Source organism: Macrobrachium rosenbergii, chromosome 17 (assembly GCF_040412425.1).
Source record: "Macrobrachium rosenbergii isolate ZJJX-2024 chromosome 17, ASM4041242v1, whole genome shotgun sequence".
Taxonomy (NCBI): domain Eukaryota; kingdom Metazoa; phylum Arthropoda; class Malacostraca; order Decapoda; family Palaemonidae; genus Macrobrachium; species Macrobrachium rosenbergii.
In genome coordinates this window covers 39,047,890-39,068,050 of record NC_089757.1, presented here as the reverse complement: position 1 = coordinate 39,068,050, position 20,161 = coordinate 39,047,890, and the positions used below count along the sequence as shown (strand labels likewise).

General features: G+C 39.8%; 2 protein-coding genes across 11 annotated transcripts in view; one reads left to right on the top strand and one right to left on the bottom strand.

Annotated features, from left to right (window-relative positions):
* Nucleotides 1–8,854, bottom strand: part of LOC136847888 (uncharacterized) — a 172,535-nt gene extending 163,681 nt beyond the window's left edge. For both annotated transcript variants that reach the window (XR_010855879.1, XM_067119906.1), the window contains exon 1: nt 8,725–8,854. The gene's annotated coding sequence lies outside the window, so the exon portion shown is untranslated. The remainder of the gene's footprint in view (nt 1–8,724) is intronic.
* Nucleotides 1–19,646, top strand: part of LOC136847886 (uncharacterized) — a 55,987-nt gene extending 36,341 nt beyond the window's left edge. For 3 of the 9 annotated variants that reach the window (XM_067119901.1, XM_067119898.1, XM_067119897.1), the window contains one exon: nt 17,551–19,646. In XM_067119901.1, coding sequence (XP_066976002.1) covers nt 17,611–19,632 — 2,022 coding nt within the window. In that variant the 5' untranslated portion in view covers nt 17,551–17,610 and the 3' untranslated portion in view covers nt 19,633–19,646. Of the gene's footprint in view, nt 1–9,332; nt 9,493–9,869; nt 10,681–13,281; nt 13,388–13,477; nt 14,038–14,363; nt 14,388–17,550 lie in introns of those variants that run through there. The other 6 variants (XM_067119903.1, XM_067119899.1, XM_067119902.1 and 3 more) reach the window with 6 other exon arrangements.
* Nucleotides 19,647–20,161: the final 515 nt, after the last annotated feature.

Genomic DNA, 20,161 nt, shown 5'->3' with positions numbered 1-20,161 from the left:
GATGGCTCCCATGGCTACCATAGGGACTATTGGGAAGTCTGCTAATAATAATAATAATCACTGTTTCTTTTTCAGAGGTTAAAGTCCATGTTTCTTTTTCAGAGGTTGAAGTTAATGAAAATAATTGTATTGATGAAGGTAACTGGCACTCTGATAACAAATGGTCATTAGCAAACTTCGGCAGTATGAATGGATGGATGGATGTATGATATTTAGGGCAAAAGCCCAGGCACTGGGGCCAACAAGGCCATTCAGTGCCGTAATGGAAAGAAAATAAATTATGTTAAAGTTATGAATTCATGTGAAATGATTAAGATGGTTAAAATGAAGTGATGTGACCAATAAATAAGGGAATGAAGTTTAATAAATGATGTGCTATATATAAAAAAATTAATGTCATTAAAATTCTATGTGATGTAATAAATTATTAAATAAAATTAAATATTATTAAAAATTTTAATACACTTTAAAAAAGAGATGATAGCAGAAATATCTGCTTCATCTCCCAAAATATCAGACAGGATTTACCCTAAAATATCTCTCTCTTTGGTTAAAATATCTGGGACAGACCACCAGAATGTGCTCCACTGTTAGTGTCTCGTCACAGTAAGCACACTCTGGAGGGCTGCTTCCTTCAAAAATAAACTGATGGGTCAGGCGAGTGTGCCCAATCCTTAATCTCGTTAAAATAACCTCTGTTCGTCTGTCAAGCTGGAATGACGAAAGACCACGACAATATACATTATCCCTAATTTTTCTATATTTCTTATTATTGGCAAGAAGGAGAAGTCCACCTTTCTTGCCATTTTGTTTAAAACATAAGATCTAATGGGACCTTTTAGATCTGTATGAGGCACTTTTCTGAAAGAGGTTTCTGATAAAATACTAGCAGCTTTCGCTTCCCTGTCTGCCATCTCATTTCCACAAATCCCCACGTGAGAAGGGACCCAACAGAAACAGACTGATTTACGTCGACAATATACAAATGAAAAAGCCACTCCTGAACTTTTTGAATTAATGGATGAAAGCTATTAAATTTTTCAATAGCTTCTAAGGTGCTTTTAGAGTCTGAGTATATGACAAAATTAGAGTCACTACTTTGAAAAACTAAATCTAGGGCAGACACTATGGCTGTTAGTTCGGCAGTAAATATTGATGCAAAGTCAGGTAGTTTAGCTGTGTACGCTGTATCACCAAGGATAACAGCACAGCCAACACCACTATCTGAATTTGATCCATCTGTATAAATTTTTGTAAAATTAGTATGGGTAACATCATGCTCTAAGAATTTCCCCTAATCTCTTCCTCAGTGCAGTCCTTTTTGTTAAACAGTTTTTTACATATTGATGCTTCTGGGATAAGCCATGGAAGGATTTACAGGATATTCTACTTCCAGGACTTTCTGGGATTTAAGGTGATTATTCCTAACATCCTCATTCAGTCTAATTTGGAATGGTTTAGAAGCTCTTGTACCAGAAAAACCCGAGAGTCTGTTTCCTTCAGCACTTGGAAGGAGGGATTTTTGGGAGCACTTTTAATTCTAGCCATGTATCTTAACCCTAGCTCTTGCCTTCTTAGATCAAGGGGTAAATGATCTGTGTCGACATAAATGCTTTCAACAGGCGAAGTTCTAAAAGCTCCCTGAGCATATTCTCAACCCCATGTTGTGTACAACATCCAGTTCCTTTAGCTTGGTTTTACAGGTTGAGGAATAAATCTGACAGCCATAGTCTAGCTTAGATCGACACAAGAGTCATACAGTCTCAGAAGGGATTTTTTATCAGCTCCCCAACTAAATCCAGAGACAACCTTTAAAATATTGAGAGATTGTTTAACATTAGTCTTTAAGGCATTTATGTGGCTGGCCCATGTCAATTTCTGGTCAATGGTCATTCCCAAAAATTTAACTTCCTTTTCATAAGGAATGATGGATCCTTTTAAACTAAGTGTGGGAACCTCTTCCACACGCTGGCACCTAGTAAATCTTACAGAAACTGTTTTGGAAGAGGAGAATTTAAAACCATTCTCATCAGCCCACTTTGTAATAGCATTAACAGACCTTTGCAAATGTTTACATACAGACGAGGCATCATATCCTGTGCAGTATATTGCAAGGTCATCAACAAAAAGCGAGCATTTAACAGGTGATGATATTTTTCAATCACACTGTTTATTGCAACTGAAAAAGTGTCACACTTAACACACTTCCTTGTGGAACACCTTCCTCCTGCATAAAAGGTTGGGAGAGTGTGTTGCCCACTCTAACCTAAAAAATCTCTGTTAAAAAGGAATATATAAATTTAATCATTCTTCCACATATGCCCATTTTGTGCAATTGTTTTAAGATGCCAATTCTCCAGGTAGTGTCATATGCTTTCTCCAGGTCAAAAAAATGCCAATGGTCTGACACTTTTGGCGAATCCTTGCTGGATTTGATTGGTCAGCCTCAGCAAAGGATCAAGGGTGGAACGATTTTTCCTGAAACCAAATTGAAATGGAGATAGTAATCCTTTGGTTTCCAGGTGCCAAACTAATCTAGTGTTTATCATTTTTCTCCATCAGCTTACAAACACAGCTGGTAAGAGCTATTGGTCTATAGCTGGTGGCTTGGGAAGCATCTTTATTAGGCTTTTTACAGGGACAATTATGGATATTTTCCAGTCCTTGGGCAAAATTCCAGTTTCCCATATTTTGTTTATAATCTTGAGTAAATATTTTTGGCATCATCTGGGAGGTGTTTCAGCATTTCATATAAAATTGAATCCTCCCTGGAGCTGTGGATTCAGTTGAAGAGAGTGCTTCACGAAATTCTCTTAGGGAAAATTGTGGTTGTATGGTTCAGATTTTCCCGAATCAAATTTCAGAGTCATTTCAGAATTCCTAATTCTTTGAAATTCTGGAGAATAATTGTTCAGGGCTGCAAACTTTAGAAAAGTGTTTTCCCAGCTCATTGGCAACTTCAGTGGGCTCTGTGATCAGAGTGTCATTGATTTTTAATGAGGGTAATGGTGGCGCAACAAATTTTCCACTCAGTTTCCTAATTTTGCGCCACACCACTCTCAATGGAGTTTTGGAGTTTGATTCCATTGATATAATAAAGCCAACATTCTCTTTTGGCTTTCTTATAAAACGCCGCTGCTTGGCTAAAGCACGTTTATAGATTAATTTAGACTGAGGGGAGCCACTAGTTTTGTAACGTCTGTAGCATTTCCTAGTCACTTTTTCTCAGAGTACCACATGTCTTATTCCACCAGGGAACTGCAGGTCTGCGAGGTTTACCTTTTGTCTTTGAGAATCGAGCTTTCAGCACTCTTCAAAGTAGATTCAATAAAGTAATCATAGGCATCCAGGTGAGAATGAAAGGACTCAAATTCCTTATCTAGATTGACTCCTTGACTGAACTTGTCCCAGTCAGCATCCTCTACCTTCCACTTAGGTAATGTTTCAGATGGAGCATTTACAGCATATTTCAAATGGATCGGGTAATGATCACTGCCATTTAAATCTTCATTAACAGACCAGTTAAAGTCAAGGTGGATATTTGTTGAAGAAATACTAAGGTCCAGTGCAGAAAGATGATTATGATGAATATTGTGGAAGGTCATTGACCCATTATTATATAGTGCAACATCATTCCTGTCAATAAGGTCCTCAATTATTTTCCCTTTACTATCTAAAAACTGACTTCCCCAAAGGGGTTGTGGGCATTAAAATCACCTAAGCTAGAAGAAAAAGGAGCTGGAAGTTGGTTAATCAAGGACTGAATATCTCCAATGTTAAAAGAAAGGTCTGGTGGGAGGTATAGTGAGCAGACCGTGATCCTCTTTTCCAAGATGGCAGACAATAGCAACCAGCTTGGAGAGTTGTATTTAGTTGTATTGTGGAGTGCTGCAGAGATTTATTAATAATAATTGCAGCACCTCCATGAGCACGATCACCAACTGGGGATATGATTTAAACATGGCATAATTTAGTCCAGGGTTGTAAGGAGAGTTTCCTATCATTGTTTCTTGCAGGCATACGATCCCTGGATTGAATTCATTCATTAAAACTTTAAGATCTTCAGAACGGGCTCTGAGACCTTTGCAGTTCCACTGAAGGATGTCGAGCAAGTGAATGTAAAAAGGTGTTAAAAGTACTACTTCCCACTCACTGGAGGGAAGTACTGATCCTAGGTTGGAGAGGAAAATTCTCCTTTATCAGAGGTGGTTTTTTTGATCCCTTTTCATCTGTTAAAGTGTCAAGGGTTTTTGGTTGACCATCAGATTTTTGTTATGCCTTTGATGGTCAGGGTGTTCACTGGTCTTCTGAATATTGTTGTTGCTCCTATTTGAGTCTTAGGACAGCATGACTGGTAATTGCACTCACCTGTTTTTGGGCTTTATACTACATTTGGAACCACCTTTCTGGGTGGGGAGATCTCTTCCAAAACACTGAACCCATTTGATGTTTTTATTATAAAACCTCATCACTGGGGATGTGTTCTTGTGCGTTTCTTGGTAGTTGGAAGCAGCTTTTATTATTATTTTTGTTAGTGGTGTAACGATTGATGGGTTAGAAGTTTGCTCTATCTATTTGGGATTGTTCCTTTGATTCTTTTTGTTTGGGAATTTTCAGAATATGTTTGCAAGCTTTGTTTGGGTGCTGATTTTCCTGCCTTTATTTTGATTTCCACTTTGTGGTGATAGATTGTCCATGCTTTTGAAGTGCAGTGTTTGGACTAGGCTTCAAAGTACTTCGTGATTCAGGGTTCTGATTATTGTTTATGGTTCGATGTAGAAGCAGGTTTCCAGAGCCTATCTAGTAGATGTTATTGGAGGCTTTGCTTTATTAGAATTTTTCATCAAGTTTTATGACAGAAGCATAAGTGGAGTTGGCACTTTTGTTTGCTGCCATTACCACCCGCTTTGCTGCACTAAGGCTGATGTGTTCATTGTCTGCCACTGCCAGCACTTCTTCTTGAACCTGTGCCTGGGGCAGGTCCTAGAATTTGAGTGTGGTCGCCTTGCACTGAAAACAGTACCGGGCTGCTTCACACTCAGGGTTGTCGTGCTCTACAGAGCATACAGAACATCTTTTTATTAATACATGAGATTTGAATATGGCCATATTCAAACATTTACGACATTGTTTTGGCTTCGTTTGTATTTTTTACCTGCATCCTTTCGTGGCCGCAATGATGAGGTGTCAGGTAAATAACTAGAGGAGAAGGTTAGTAGGATGGCTGCATCGCCTCCCAGTTTTTAACTTGTATATGCAAGGGGGCATCGTTGGAGAATCTCTCCTCATTAAAGGCATGAAGATCTCTAGAGTATACCACCCCTCTTAAAGTGTTAAAGAATTTATGGGATGAAATATGTTCAATATTCCCATCTTCAGGTGGTTTGAATTTGGTTAACAATACTGTTAGTCTCGTTTCCTGCTTTTATTAATAAGTTCTTCCCATACCTTTTCAAATTTCCGATGGGGATAGTACCAACTTTGTTCTCAATGCATTCGGCACCTTTTATGAGATTATCCCTTCCCTCCTTAAAGCTAGCAACATGCCAAAAGGGGGGGAGTGTTCTGCTGCATGGGACTGATCCATGTTCTTCATCCTTTGGTACAAAATCAAATAGATCATCATTCACATTTCTCACTGAAAACACCTTCGTGCTGAGTACTGCATCGTTGAGGACATGGCCATGTAATTTCTTCTGAGCCTCATATGCTTCCTGGGAAGAAGAGAATTTAATATAAGCAGAAAAAGTCCGCTTGTCTTTTTCTAGATTCAATTTTATTCTTTCTACTTTTCCAAATTGCTTGGCTACACTGAACAAGCATTCATAGTCCAATGATAGGCTAATGTTAGTGCAATAGAGCACTCTATCTAAGTCAATTCCACCAGTTTTGATACCTCCCTGGTGTCTCGTGAGTCTGGGTTAGTCCAATGGTCGAGCTCAGTGTCCATGTCGGATCACGCCAGAATCCATAAGTTTAAACCAGTTTCCCGTGCCAGTAAGTCGCCAGATCCAGGGGGAGGGAATACATGAGGCCAAATCCATTTTGAGAGAGCATTTTATATACTGCTTGGTTATATCAAGAAGGCACCGTGGATCAGTCAGGTATTGGGATTCTCCGCCAATGGCACAAGTGAGAGTTGACTCCCAATGGTCCACCCCATACCCTACCCTGACGGGATAGCACCAACACGCTTTCAGTGGCCCAGGTATAAGCCTATCCGCCTGCTGAGAGCTCTGCCCCCACCAATGGGGACCGACTCCCCCCACTCAAGCATGTTGGTGGGCTTCCGGACAAAAGCCAGAGTCCCATCCCAAACACCAGCCCCCTGGATTCCGATGGGCTGATGCCTGAGATGGTTCCGCCCTCAAGATAGCAATGGGAGGGTCCCATCACTACCTCTTGGGTCCAAACCATGTCAGGTGGTGACTTAACCACCACAACTCCCACAATTAGCTTCAGATGCCAACCCCTCCCAAAACACGGTCCCTTCTCAGACTCACCTAAGCAGCGAAATTTTTTGCAAAAGTGGAAAATTCCACATAATTAATCCAAAATGTTAATAAAAATGTGACATGGAGGAGAAGGATGTAGTAAGAATGAAAATTTCTAGAAAGAAGAGATAGTTCTGACGAATTTAGTTGGATCGGCAGCAGAGTCTCAAGACTAGTGGAGAGGAATCCCAATCAGGTGTCAAGACCCTTCTGCTGGTCCCTAAGCCCCCTACCCACGACAAGGGGTCAGAATCTAGGGGGCGGCTGACGGTGGTCTGTCCGGTTCCCGGTGCCCCCTCGAACCTCACGAGAGGAAGGGAAGAGGCAGCAGAAAACAAAATCGAAGATAAGTTGAAGACGACGGCGGCTACTTCCACAGGGCGACTTCCTTCACCTTCACTCCAACATCATCTACAGGATGGTGGACACGAAACATCGTAACCTCCAGGGCAGCTAGGCAGGGTCACAACAGAAGTGGCCCAGGACATGACCACCAGAAGCAGCAGGCACGATCAGGATTGCTGATGCAGGAGCTACAGAAGCGGTTCAGAAGGCAGGAGTTACCGCAACGGCCAGGAACGTTACTTCCACAGGGCGACTTCCTTCACCTTCACTCCAACATCTACAGGATGGCAGACATCATAACCTCCAGGACAGCTAGGCAGGAAGTGGCCCAGAACACTACCATCAGGAGAAGCAGCAGGCACGATCAGGCCAGCTGATGCAGGAGCTACGGAAGCGGTTCGGAAGGCAGGAACTACAGCAATGGCCAGGAATGTCACCAGCAGTGACAGGAATGATCAGGACGGCTGCGGCAGGAGACCAGAAAGAGCTGCTCAAAGACTGTTGTCGAGTTAACAGAAGCATTACACAGGAAACAGCAGGAGCAGATGGACCACTGATACGCCAGAGCAGATGGACCACTGATACGCCAGAGGCAGTGCTACAGCATACATGAAAGCCAGCAATGACAGTGATCGATCCACATTGGTGAGAACAGAGTCGGAACGATCCCGACGTGGAACTATGCCATTCCAACCAGGTACTGTGGTCAATCCCAAAGCAACACTGAATGAACGTCGGGACTACTCCATGCAAGATATCCCCTGAGATATCCAGCCAACTACTGCCGTGCCTGCAATGCTCACTGTCAACCTGAAAGAAAAAGCTGAAAGAAAAAGCAAAGATGATTAGTAGAGGGAGACTCCTCTTGCTACGAGGGGAACTGCCTTACGCAGCGAGAGGAAGCCCCTTAGAAGAGGTCGCCCAACCGCCTGCGCCTGCAACTCTCTATAGCGCAGGCGGCGAAAACAACACTCAGCACAAGTAGGAAGGAAGTAGTCATGCCCTTGTACACGGAGGGCGGGAGCCCAAGAAGGGAAGCGAACTCTTATGTCCCAATCACTGAAGGGGTGGGTAGATGCAGCTCCGTGGCAGTGATTTCCATCTAACTTGACTTTTTCTAGTTTTTTGATTGCTAATTATGGATTTGCCTTCAATTTTTGTCGCACAAATGTAATTAACCCCTGACGTCCATCCAACAAGAGGTTTCCATATGCGATCTTCACAAGACAGAGCACGGGTACGTCTGTTTGGAACGGTTCATATCCCGTCCGGCAAGTGTAATAACTTGTTAACGTATGGGTACCCCCAGGCCAGTACTAAACACGGCGAAATGCATTTAACTCCCTCCAGTTGGCGAACGGCTCCCTCTCGTTCTTCCCCTCCAGAGGGCGCCTCCTCAGCGTAAACATGTCCGCTCTATTTCTGTGTTCTCCCCCACCCAAAACCCCGAATTCCCACAGCCCCCTTTACTGCTGAGTAGAGTTAGGGGGCAAATAACGGTTGGCCGACAACAAACTAACTCACCGCCAGTATCAGAAGCCCTAAAAGTGTAGAAAAAACCAGTTTCCAAGGTAAAAACAGACACGGAGCTAGTACTTAGAATTACCGAAGGGGTGCAAAGATATTACGTCCCAATTTACATCTCCGAACGTACAGGGGAACGCCTTGAGCATCTAAATAAAGGGCAACTGGAAGAGAAGTATTACCACTCAGTTACGCCCCTCTAAATACGCCCTTGGCCGTCAAACCTAAGACGCTGACGCAGAGAACAACGGCTTATGCAAGGCTATCACAAATCGTGGGTATGTGTATTAATAAATATCAGACACACGTAATATATACACAAAAATACTGAAAGATCCCACCGGGATAATAAAGAGCTTACCGGCAGTCAGGCGGAGAGATTCGACAGACCAGTAAAGCATGACGGCCGAAAGCAAACTGGAATGTTTACAACTTCACATCCGGCCGGGGAGGCGGGTATTCCCGCCTACCTGGCGGTAGTTACTGCCTAACCACCTTGCTCAAGAGTTTAACGGCTGTGTCCAGCTTCGTCGTAAGTAATTCCGAATGTAAAGGACCGACGGTTTGTATGTCGTGTCGGAACAAATATATATATATATATATATATATATATATATATATATATATATATATATATATATATATATATATATATATATATATATATATATATATATATATATATATATATATATATATATATATATGACACATCAGGATCAAACGCATGCCTTTCAACTGAAGGTCATAAAAGATGGGACCTAAGTATCGCTCTACTTAAGGCTTTTACCTGGGCAGTCTTCCTGCTCAGCTTACCAGCGAGTTTTACCCAACTTCCTGACCCACCAGTAATCCAGTTAACCGCAGTTCATTCGAATTGCCCTTCTGGGTGAATATGATAGAAGTAATAAACAGGCAGTCACGTATGGAATAGAAATAAATTTCTGACTTACATCTGGATCGAACCTAGGTCTTTCTTGTGGTCAAATCGTCAACGTGACTTCTTTCAAATTCTCTGGATGTGGGTTCGAATCCTCCTACAACTTCATAATTACTTTTTACGCTTGCATCGGAATCAAAGGCTTTGTGGTGACAGGCGTAACCTAAAGAGTGTTAAGAATTCGAGAAGGTGCGAGGGCATTCTTTTACTGAAATTGTTAATTTTGGAGTTTACATAGCCAGGACAACTGTGACGGGAGAATAATCAAATCCAATTAATTCTCATTTTTTAGCAGTACTTTACTGACGGGAGAATGATCAAATCTAATTAATTTTCATTTTTTAGCAGTACTTTACTGCCGTACTCTGTGGAAGGGCAAGGCTTCTTAATACTTTCTTCGGCGTGATATTTTTTTAACGATATCTGATGTTAAATACGAGACGGTTCAAGAATATGCATCACAACAGTCGGGAAAGACTTGCGAAGTTGTCCACACAAAACGTTTCTGTCGTGTAAGGCAATTGGCCCACGACGCAACTAAGCTTCATCTTTTCTGGATCCTGGCTGAGTGAGCGAGGAGATTCAGGAGAATGAGTGACGGCAGGGGACGAGACGACAGATCCACATGTGACGGTGACGCACTCGTTGCTTGAGGTCGGGAGACTATGGTTGTATTTGTAGTGCGTTCGGAAGTCGTTCACCGCAGTTGCCGTCTGTTCTCCCCTCAAGAATCATTCGCTGTACAGTTATAAGCGTATCTAAAAGTCTCATGACGGAAAATTTGCTTGCAAAATCCCATTAAGAAAAATTCCAAAATTGCTTTATTTGGTGCTGAAATAATGTGACAGAACACTTGGTACCATGCTTTTTCCAGTAGTGAACTTTCCTTAATGCGTCGATATATTTTCTTAGAATATCCCGTTACCTTTTCCGACTCGTGTGTTATCCGGAAAAGGGTCAGCCACACAATAAATGTGTGAATATGAATATGTGGTCAGTAGAAGGTAGAAGTTATATTTGGGGCTTAATGTCTGTGAATATAGAAAATTTCACGCATGTACAAGTGACAAAAATTCACATACTCATTTTGTATGGGCGGTGGTTTGAAGATCTTGGAAAATCCATTAGAACAAAGAGGCTTTCAGCAAAACCACCATCCAGTGTCAAAACTTTATCATGCAAAAAGTGGTGATCACCGCTGTGCTTAAATTCTCATTCCGTTCTCTACAGTGCTTGGCTCCCACAGCCCGTCGGCCACCGGCTGACTATAATGCTAAGCCTCTATCTACACTTTGAAATTGAAAGATTCCCTCAGTGACAACTAGAGGCCCACAGAAATGCCGTTTGGAATTTTAAGTGTGTATTTTAATGTTGCAGGTATTAACATAATCTAGTTTTGCTTTGTTTCGTTTTTTTATGCTTGTACATTACCATATTTTAACCCTCGTTTTTCTGTTACCGCATTCCAATGTTCGTACATGTTTTTGGCGATTTTTCCATTTTTCTAACCGTGTTTTTGTTGTTTCTTCCCGTGTTTTTGTTGCCAGACGTGATGATGGTGAGCTTGGCCCGAAACCGGTAATCATTTTACTGAATAAAAGGATATTATGTCTTGCAGTCTATCATTATACTAATCTAAGTGTTCCATAAAGTATTTTAAATTAGTTTAATTGAAAAACCACATTTTCCTTTTAAAACTTTAATCCTGATGTGAAAGTCCAGTTTTCAGAAAGTTTGTCTCGCCAGTCGCTTTCGTGAATTCATGACGCGAAACATGCTAGAGATTATTCTCTTATTATACTCTCAATACTTTCTTTATATAAGACAACATTGATATGTGGGAAAGAAAGTAAAACTGTTGTGTAATTATCAGCGAGTGCTGACGAATCGTCAAAACGTTTTACGCAGCCGATACGAATTTTAGTCCCGCCCAAGGGCGTGTTTATGGTAGTGTTGCCAACTAATGAATCATTGGCACATTCTTTAGCCGTTCGTCGAAATTGTGAAAGATATATCATGTGACAAAAACCTTGAAACAATTATTTTATTGTTTCGTTTTACTAATAGGCCCTATCGGAGCAATATGTGTTTTTGTTCCGATATGAGAATTTGGAAGACCCACGTAGCACGAGAGAAATGAATGCGGCAGCATCGGCTATTTTTTGTTGCTGACTGCTTCTTGAATGTAGTCTTCACTGCTTGTGCTTTTTTGGCTAACACGAATCATTTGTCTTTTAAGTTTTCTAGCGTTATTGTAGCGACGGTATAACGCTGCCAAACTTGGTACTGAACCTATTGTTGGTGAAAAATGTGGATGAATCTTTTTTTGCCTTACTTCATGAGCGCTTTGAATGCATCAGATCAATTTAAAAATTGTCCATTAAATATATTTATTTTATAGAGGAGCACTGCAAAAAAATACACCATATAAGAGCAATAGCAGCATAATAAATCCTGATGGATGGATTTGTTCCAGAGGAGCTCAATGCATTCATCAACGGTGTTTGACAGTGGCTCTTTTTTTTTCCCGTCATTTCATTTCATCTAAATATTGACCAGAACAAACGTTTTATCTTTGAGAATCAGATATGGTTACTATTCGCGAACTACCCTACTGGTATTGACCATCTTGCGAGTGCACTTTGGGTAATGTTCAGTGTTGTCTTTCTTATGGAACTGACTATTGTACTGGTATAATGAAAGAACTACAGTTGAATGAATCGTTTGCAGATTCCCCACTGGGGAAATGAAGCACTAGGAGTGATCCTGACTATATTTGTCTTTGTATATGTGATTATACACACACACAACACACACACACACACACACATATATATATATATATATATATATATATATATATATATATATATATATGTATGTATAATTATATATATGTATGTATCACACATTACCACAGGTGAAAAAATTAGAGACAGGGTGTAGGTCCTGACCGGTTTCGACTTTATTTCCAAGCCATTGACGAAGGACTGATACAGAGTATAGGAAGTCACAAATATGTATAGCCTACTATAACTACAGGAACAGTACTGACGAACATACACAACCGTTACAGTCTACATAACCACCCACAGGCCGGTGTCGAGGTAGGAGCGGCCTTCAAAACTGATTTGGCTAAAAATCACAATATACTCTGAGTATATTGTGATTTTTTAGCCAAATGAGTTTTGAATGCCACTCCTACCTCGACATTCAGTACTGTTCCTGTAGTATACATATTTGTGACTTCCTATACTCTGTATCAGTCCTTCGTCAATGGCTTGGAAATAAAGTCGAAACAGGTCAGGACCTACACCCCGTCTCATTATTCTTCACCTGTGGCAATGTGTGACAAATGAATCACGTACAAAAGTGATAATAATCATATGTATGTGTATATATATATATATATATATATATATATATATATATATATATATATATATATATATATATATATAATCAATGCACGGTAGTTTTGTTAGACCGTGGGTTTAAATATTGGAATGATACGCTAGTACAAATGCGGGTAGTTTGCGACTAGTTTTTTTTTTTTTTTTTTTTGCATATGAAATAGGCTTTGCTAGGAAGTCAAGATACTGTAAAACTGGAAAATGCTCTCTTGGAAACTAATAGGCATCTAGATAGGGTCCTTGAATCTCCTGCACCTGCTTTTGGCCAGCAGTCCATAGGAGGGTAATTTCATATAAAAAATGATAATTGCACAGTTTTCAAAAGTGAGATTATATATATATATATATATATATATATATATATATATATATATATATATATATATATATATATATATATATATATACACACACACACACACAGCCCACGTTTTAAAAGAGAACAAGCTTTTTAATCACTGGTTTTCAACAGCAAGTCGTTTTGGTGTTCTAAGAATAAGCTGGCTTTATGCCAGCACAGGACTTTACGCAGTGAGTGGTGCAGTGCCAAAGGGTTTACAGAGACTGGTTGCGGACTTGCGTACGTCCACCAGGCAACAGAAACGGATTCCTTCTATGAACTGACTGTGCTGATATATACAACATCGAAAAGTTTTCTACGTATGCCAGACGTAAGATTAAAATTTTCTCTTGTCTGGTAACACTGCCATGTGTAAGGTTGGACTTACACATTCGTCATGCGCTGCCCATTCTGTTTCCATTTGGGGTTAGTGCATTTTCTACCTCAAGTGGTGTGCTATAGGGAACGCTGAAAGGTGCTGTCCTTAGCTGCACCTTCAGCTATTTACTCTTCCTCCATCTCCTCTTCCTTGCTGTCCAGCCTTCTTAGTTCAACTGTTTTTCCTTCAGCCCACATCTAACTCCTTGTACTTAATCTATTTCTTTTCTGGATTCTTTATCTTGCTGTCCAACTACTCACCAGCTCCCACTTCAAAATTATCTCTGTAATCTGTATTTTCTTGATTTCTTTATTTTGCTGTCCAACCACCCACCAACACCCGCTTTTCATTGTCATAAGCGATGTATGGCCACAAGCGCCACAACGCTTGGCTTAACAGTTTAATTAAATATCTTAAACATCATAAGTCACTTCGTCCCGTTTTGTGACGTTTCGTCAGATGTCGCTTTGTGAATATGAAGAGAAATAAATGTTAAAAATATAGTCATTTTAGTGCATACAGAGAATGGTGTGAACAACCTGTGCGTGAACCATAAACGAATAACATCACGTAAAAGTGTAGTGTATCTCAGAAGCTTGAAAGTAAGTAGGTGCTATTACATTAATTTTGTTAAAGACTACTATCCATTTCAGGGACCGCGAATCATCGTTTTTCTCAAATATCTTTCAAACTAATTGTTTGGTCGAAATGGTACTTTGAACAGTGTACTGTACAAGACACCTCCCGCTAGTTTTTGGTAGTATAATGCAGTGTCAAATGTGTTAGTTAAGGTCCTGGCTAAACTAAACCTCAGCACCTTTGTCGAACGCTTAACAGTGTAGTTACCAGCGTGGTCTACTGGTTTTCAGCTTGCGTTGTTCAACAGCCAGCAATCATTTGTGATGGTTCTCATTGTGAGGGCGGTGTGTTGGTCGAAAAGAAAGCAATGGAAGTATGAAATTTTGTTCTTTGTTCACGCATATAGAAGTGCACTTTTTGAATGTGTGTATTTCTAAATATATGAAATTGGGGATTCATGAGCCTATTATGTGTAAATTGAAGTCTCAGTGTCTTTCTATTCCGTATAGCCTGTTTATATTTAGAGTAGTTCCCCAGGTTCTAAGCGAATTATTGCAGACGCATGCAGTGATTAATCAGTTGCCAGAGATTTTGGTATTCATTGTATTGTTAATAATCATGGATGTTTTTTTATTTGTAGTAATTTACATTAGATTTCCTGTATGGGCTAATATATAAATGTAATGATGAATAAAAGTGACAGGTATTGTGGTTTTACTGTATTTATTTTTTAGGCATTTTAGAGTCTCTCAAATAAAAGTAGGTTTATTAGATTCTTGTATATCATGCAGTGATTAATGAAAATGGTTAAGGTGTTCTCAAACCCCCGTATTCTTTTCATTAAAATAAAATGTTTTTGTTGAGTTGGCAGCAGACTGGTCATTGTCTTCAAGTAACATTTTTCTTTTCCTGCTGTAGCCTATAGCCTACCTGGTTTGCATGTCATTTTTACTATAGTTGTCATCAGGGAGTGGTTTGAGTTACATAATTTTGAATATAACTTGTTTCATCTCAAAAGATGTAGGTCTGTTGAGACTCCCAAGATAATGAGTGTTAGTGGAGGTGAATGAAAAAAAAAGAACCTAACACGATTAGTGTCTGTGATATTGAGTTACAGTGCAACACAATCTAGTAGACTAAAGAGGAACTAAATGAACAGTATAGCCTACTGTCCATCGCGTTCTATGAATTTCAGTTTTGGTAAATGCCTAAATGCGGCAAGTCAGTGTATCCAAAAGTTGAAACTTTAATAATTTCCGTGATTTTTTTTTTTCCTTGCAAAAAAATTGGGCTGTAAACTATCGTATCAATTATTGTATAGTTTTTGAAGAGAAACCACCTCCTCCCTGTGGAAATTGGTAATCTTAGGATCATGCTGTTCAGGAACTTTCCACCTCTTTAATTCCTCAGAGATTAAGCCACACCATAAGTTTTCCCAGTTTTAGTTTTTTACAAACTTGGCTGGAAAAGGGCATGAGGTTGTTTGCCCCGATGGCCTTTGATCCCAGAATAAAAGAAGTGGGTAGGTATACTGTAGCTGCTGAAACAAAGGAACACACATGTTGGTACAGTTGCGAAAGCACTGCACAAACTGAAGTGTAAGAGCAGAAAGAACGTGGCGTAGATGGTGATTTGTCAGAAAATTATATGTAATTTGGTGTGTGTATGCTTATATTAAGTTCAAATGCAGTGGATTTCTTTTCTCCAGACAGTTGGGTTACTGGAAATTCCTTTCGGTTATGTTTTGTATGATTGAAGGGAGTATACTGGTACCATTATGCATGTAGCTGGGTTATTACAGATACCACGTTTAGTTGCGGTACGCCAAGCAATGACCACAAAAAATGTGCCATATCCGCTGTACAATGCATTACAGTACCCCCTTGCTTGAAGGCATGCTTCACCTCACTTTTCTTCGCTTATGGAATTTTCAGTCTTCATGCCTTCCCTAATCGTTTACTTTTTGATGTTGGCATTTTTGTTAGTTTGTTATGTACTATGTATTTTTATGTTTTATTACTTATTCTGTAAATTTAGTTGTACTGTTGCAATTTCCTTTTTCTTTCCTCTCTTATGAGGATGTTGTGGTATGTAGAAACTTTCCGTGAGAACGTACTTTATGCACATTTTGAGTACTAATAATACAGTAATTATTATTTCTGTAGATATATATGATGCAATGTTGTATTCTATCTCTTTTAATATTTGGTGTAAAGGTGTATAAATGTATGTATGCACGTGTGTGTGAATTAAAGGATGGCAATTACCTTACTTTACATTTTTCAGTTGAACTAATTTCATTCATAATGTATCACCTGATGGGAAAGGCATTATGTTATTTTAGCATATAAGTAAAGTAACCACGAATTGCTACTTAGATTTTATGGCTATTGCCCATTTTTGCTTGTACTTCCTATGGTCAACCCTGCTTTACATGTACCTTGTTTGAATGGGGAAAAATACAGTCTGGTTATCATAATTCATTCAAGAAATATAGGCAGCGTGAACTGGTTTGATTAATATTACGTAGAGTATTCAATAATTTTCGTAGATGGTCATATTTATCATTTGCATGTTTTTTTCATTTACACTTGATTACATTGTTCTGTTGATATCTTTCAGTGTTCTTTTACTTCATTTGAGTTTTTATTTTGAAGTACGGGCACCACAGTTTATGTCTGTTTTAGTGTTCTGAAAAGAAAACTACTGTGCCGACTTTGTCTGTCCGTCCACACTTTTTTCTGTCCGCCCTCACTTTTTTCTGTCCGCCCTCAGATCTTAAAAAACTACTGAGGCTAGAGGGCTGCAAATTGGTATGTTGATCATCCACCCCCCAGTCATCAGACATACCAAATTGCAGCCCTCTAGCCTCAGTAGGTTTGATTTTATTTAAGGTTAAAGTTAGCCATAATCGTGCTTGTTGCAATGCAACAACACAGGCCGCCACGGCCGGCTGAGAATTGCATGGGCCGCGGCTCATACAGCATTACACCGAGACCACCTAAAGGTAGATCTATTTTCGATGACCGTGATTATGCGCTGTACAGAAAACTCGATTGCCGCGAAGAAATTTCGGCGCATTATTTACTTGTTTTGTACGGTCACAGACTCTGCTTTCAATTAGTAAGGCAATGTCATATATTGCTAGTACCTTATGTTTTTATTTAGCTAACTCACTGTTAAGCCGTCAGAATGCAGGCAGATGCTGAAAAATCAGCTCTAATTATTAGAGTAGAATTTCCGTTTTCTCATACTGATGTAAATTAAGACGTCAATTCTGTTTACAAAAATATCACATGGTTACTGTATTTCCATTTTGTGTTAGCGTTTTGTTTTGACGGAAAACGTGACTGCCCAGCAATCAGGTCTTCATTCATTGAACTTTTAAAGGGAGGGGCGGTGAAGGTTTGGTGTGTTTTCGCTCTGTGAGTAGATAATGATTTTACCCTCCCCGTTGGTTTTAGATGCTTAAAAAAGCACAGATTTTATTATTATTGATTGTTTTAACCTTACTTTGCCCTTCTTTATCATTCCAGATTGCGAGTTGAAGTGCAAGAGAAAATCCTGCCTGATTAATCATGACATGAGCACAGAGAATGGCCGCTTCAATTATCAAAGAAGTTAAGAAAACTGTACCTGAGCAGTTTCATCATGTAGTAGAAAGCATATTTGAGACCTCTCTGGAGTATGTAGAGAACACTTCAAATGAGTATGAGGGGAAGCCAAAGAGATTCCACCATGGTGGCACAAGTGCTGCTGCTGCTGCTGCTGCTGCGACCCCTGCGACCCCCTCGAAGGAAAAAGACAAGGACAGCGAGACTGAGGCCTCTAACCTGGCCATTGCCAGGGTCATGATGCAGTTATGGTCGCCGCAGATGTTCCGACATGCTGAGACTCTGATCTTGAAGGAAGCCGTCAAAGAGAAGTACTTTGAGGAAAAAGATTTCAAGTTCATTTGCGTGTTCAATGAAGATGCAGAGGAAAGTGGAGACATCAGTTGGCTGATTCAGGATCAAGATGACGTTATCATCGATCTAGTGTGGAATATATTCAATCTGAAAGCTCACTTTGATGGTGTGCATATCCATCGTATGCTTATTAAAAAAAGTTACGAAAGGCTAAAGTCTTTTTTAAGTGATCTCCACCCTGAGATTATTGAGCGTCATGACCTGAGCAAGTACGCTTTCAGCCAAGCAATTGGCTACACGCTTAAATTCATTCACAAGTCCTCGCACCCCATTTGGAGAGCTGCTTGCGACCTTCACCTTAAGCATGAACCCCATCATCCTCAGGCGTGGTGCAAAAATATAAACCCCAAAGCAAAACTTCAAATGCTTGAAAAATGGCTTCAGGTATCGAGTGAAATTCGTAGTGATTGCATGTATGGGATTGATTTATCAAAGCTCAATTTGGAGAATGGCTATTTGCCTCTGCCATTTTTGCTAGAAAGTTACGTCGATATGATTGCGATCGAATGGGAAAGAAAGAAAGGTAAAAGTGAAAAGATCAGTGACAGCGAACTTGTATATATGGAGGAAAAGTTTTTATTGCGATATAACAAGGAACAACGAAAAAATATTTTTGATTTTGTAAACGTAGTCATATCATCGGATAACTCTTGGAGAAATGTGATTCAGAGTGAGAGAGAACAAACACTCATGAAGACGCTGCCTGAAAGAGATAGAGGCCCAGTGTTGTTCAGAATTGAAAAATGTAAAAATCAGGAACTTCAGCGGCAAAAGAAAAAGCTCGCAGGAGCTAAGTCTCTGGAAAATAATGATGTTCCAAAAGAAGTGCTGGAAAAGGCCTCCGATTTTTCTTTTTATTACAACATTGCTTTGGTCATCATGGACGTTTGGGATGCCAAGTACCGGAAGCTCATTGAGCATCTCATATTGAGGAAAGCGATCGAAGATGCTTTCATTGAGGAGACTCACCTCCAGTGGATATACTTTGCAGAGGAATCAGAGGGAAGTGAAGAAACTCCCCCCACCTCTCCCTCTTTCAATATCACAGGATATGAAGACATAGTTAACTTAGTTTGGGAAGAATTTAAAATGAGGGAACATTTCTCTCAAATGAAAGACCATCGCTTTTGGCTCAAGAAGAGTTATCAGCGTTTGTGCAGATTCCTTCCAGAGTTACCAGAAGAGGTCATTGAACGTCATGACCTCTCAAAATTTGCCTTTTCACAAGCTGTAGGTTATACACTGAGATGGGTTCATGACATTAACTCCCCGGTCTGGACAAAGGCTTGCGATTTGCACCTGAACAAAGAACCCCACCATCCGCAGATGTGGCAAGTCCACCACGGCTCTTCATACAAGCGGAAATGTCTGGAAGCATATCTCTGTCTTCATTCAGGAGGAAATAACTACGGCCTTGTTGTGAACCGCCTGGATCTAACATCAGAGAGTATGGCTGTAATGTTTCTGCAAGAGAGTTTTTTGGATATGGTCGCTGTGGAGTGGGAGAGAAAGAAAGATAAAAAAGATCATTTGAATTACACTGAACTTGTATACATGGAAGAAAGAACTCTTAATCGATATTGTTTGAAAGATAAAGGTTATGTAGTGAACCTCATGGACAAAATCCGGTCTGCTGATAGCAGCGAATAAATCTTTTGGTTTTTCGAAGTGGAATTATTATCATCCTTATCCTAGAGGTTGGCCAATAAATATCGAAATTCCTACTCAAGGACAGACAGATCTTTGAACCAGCGTAAATATTCTTCTGAGAAGCTTTTGCTCGTCTGGCTAACTTTCTATAGACAGTATTTTATTATAATTGTTTGTAAAGTGTATAATTATGCATGCAGGATTTAACAGATTCTTTTTGGGTGATTAATTAAATCTACATTAGCAAAATAATTTAACCAAAACCTCGTGAAAATTTAGTGATTTTCTATAGCGTGCAAAAGAGTTTTATCTTAACTTTCACACACTGATGAATTAAGCAACTATTGTCTTTCACAAACTGGAATTCTGAGGAAGGAGAAAAAATTAATCTTCTTAGTACTAGAAAACCTACAAGTACAAAATAGTACAGCTCTGATTTGCATCTTAAGCAGCACTACCATAATCATTGGTGCTGCAAATTAAGTTCTGTTCGGGACTAATGCCGTGCCAACCAAATGGAGTGATTTGC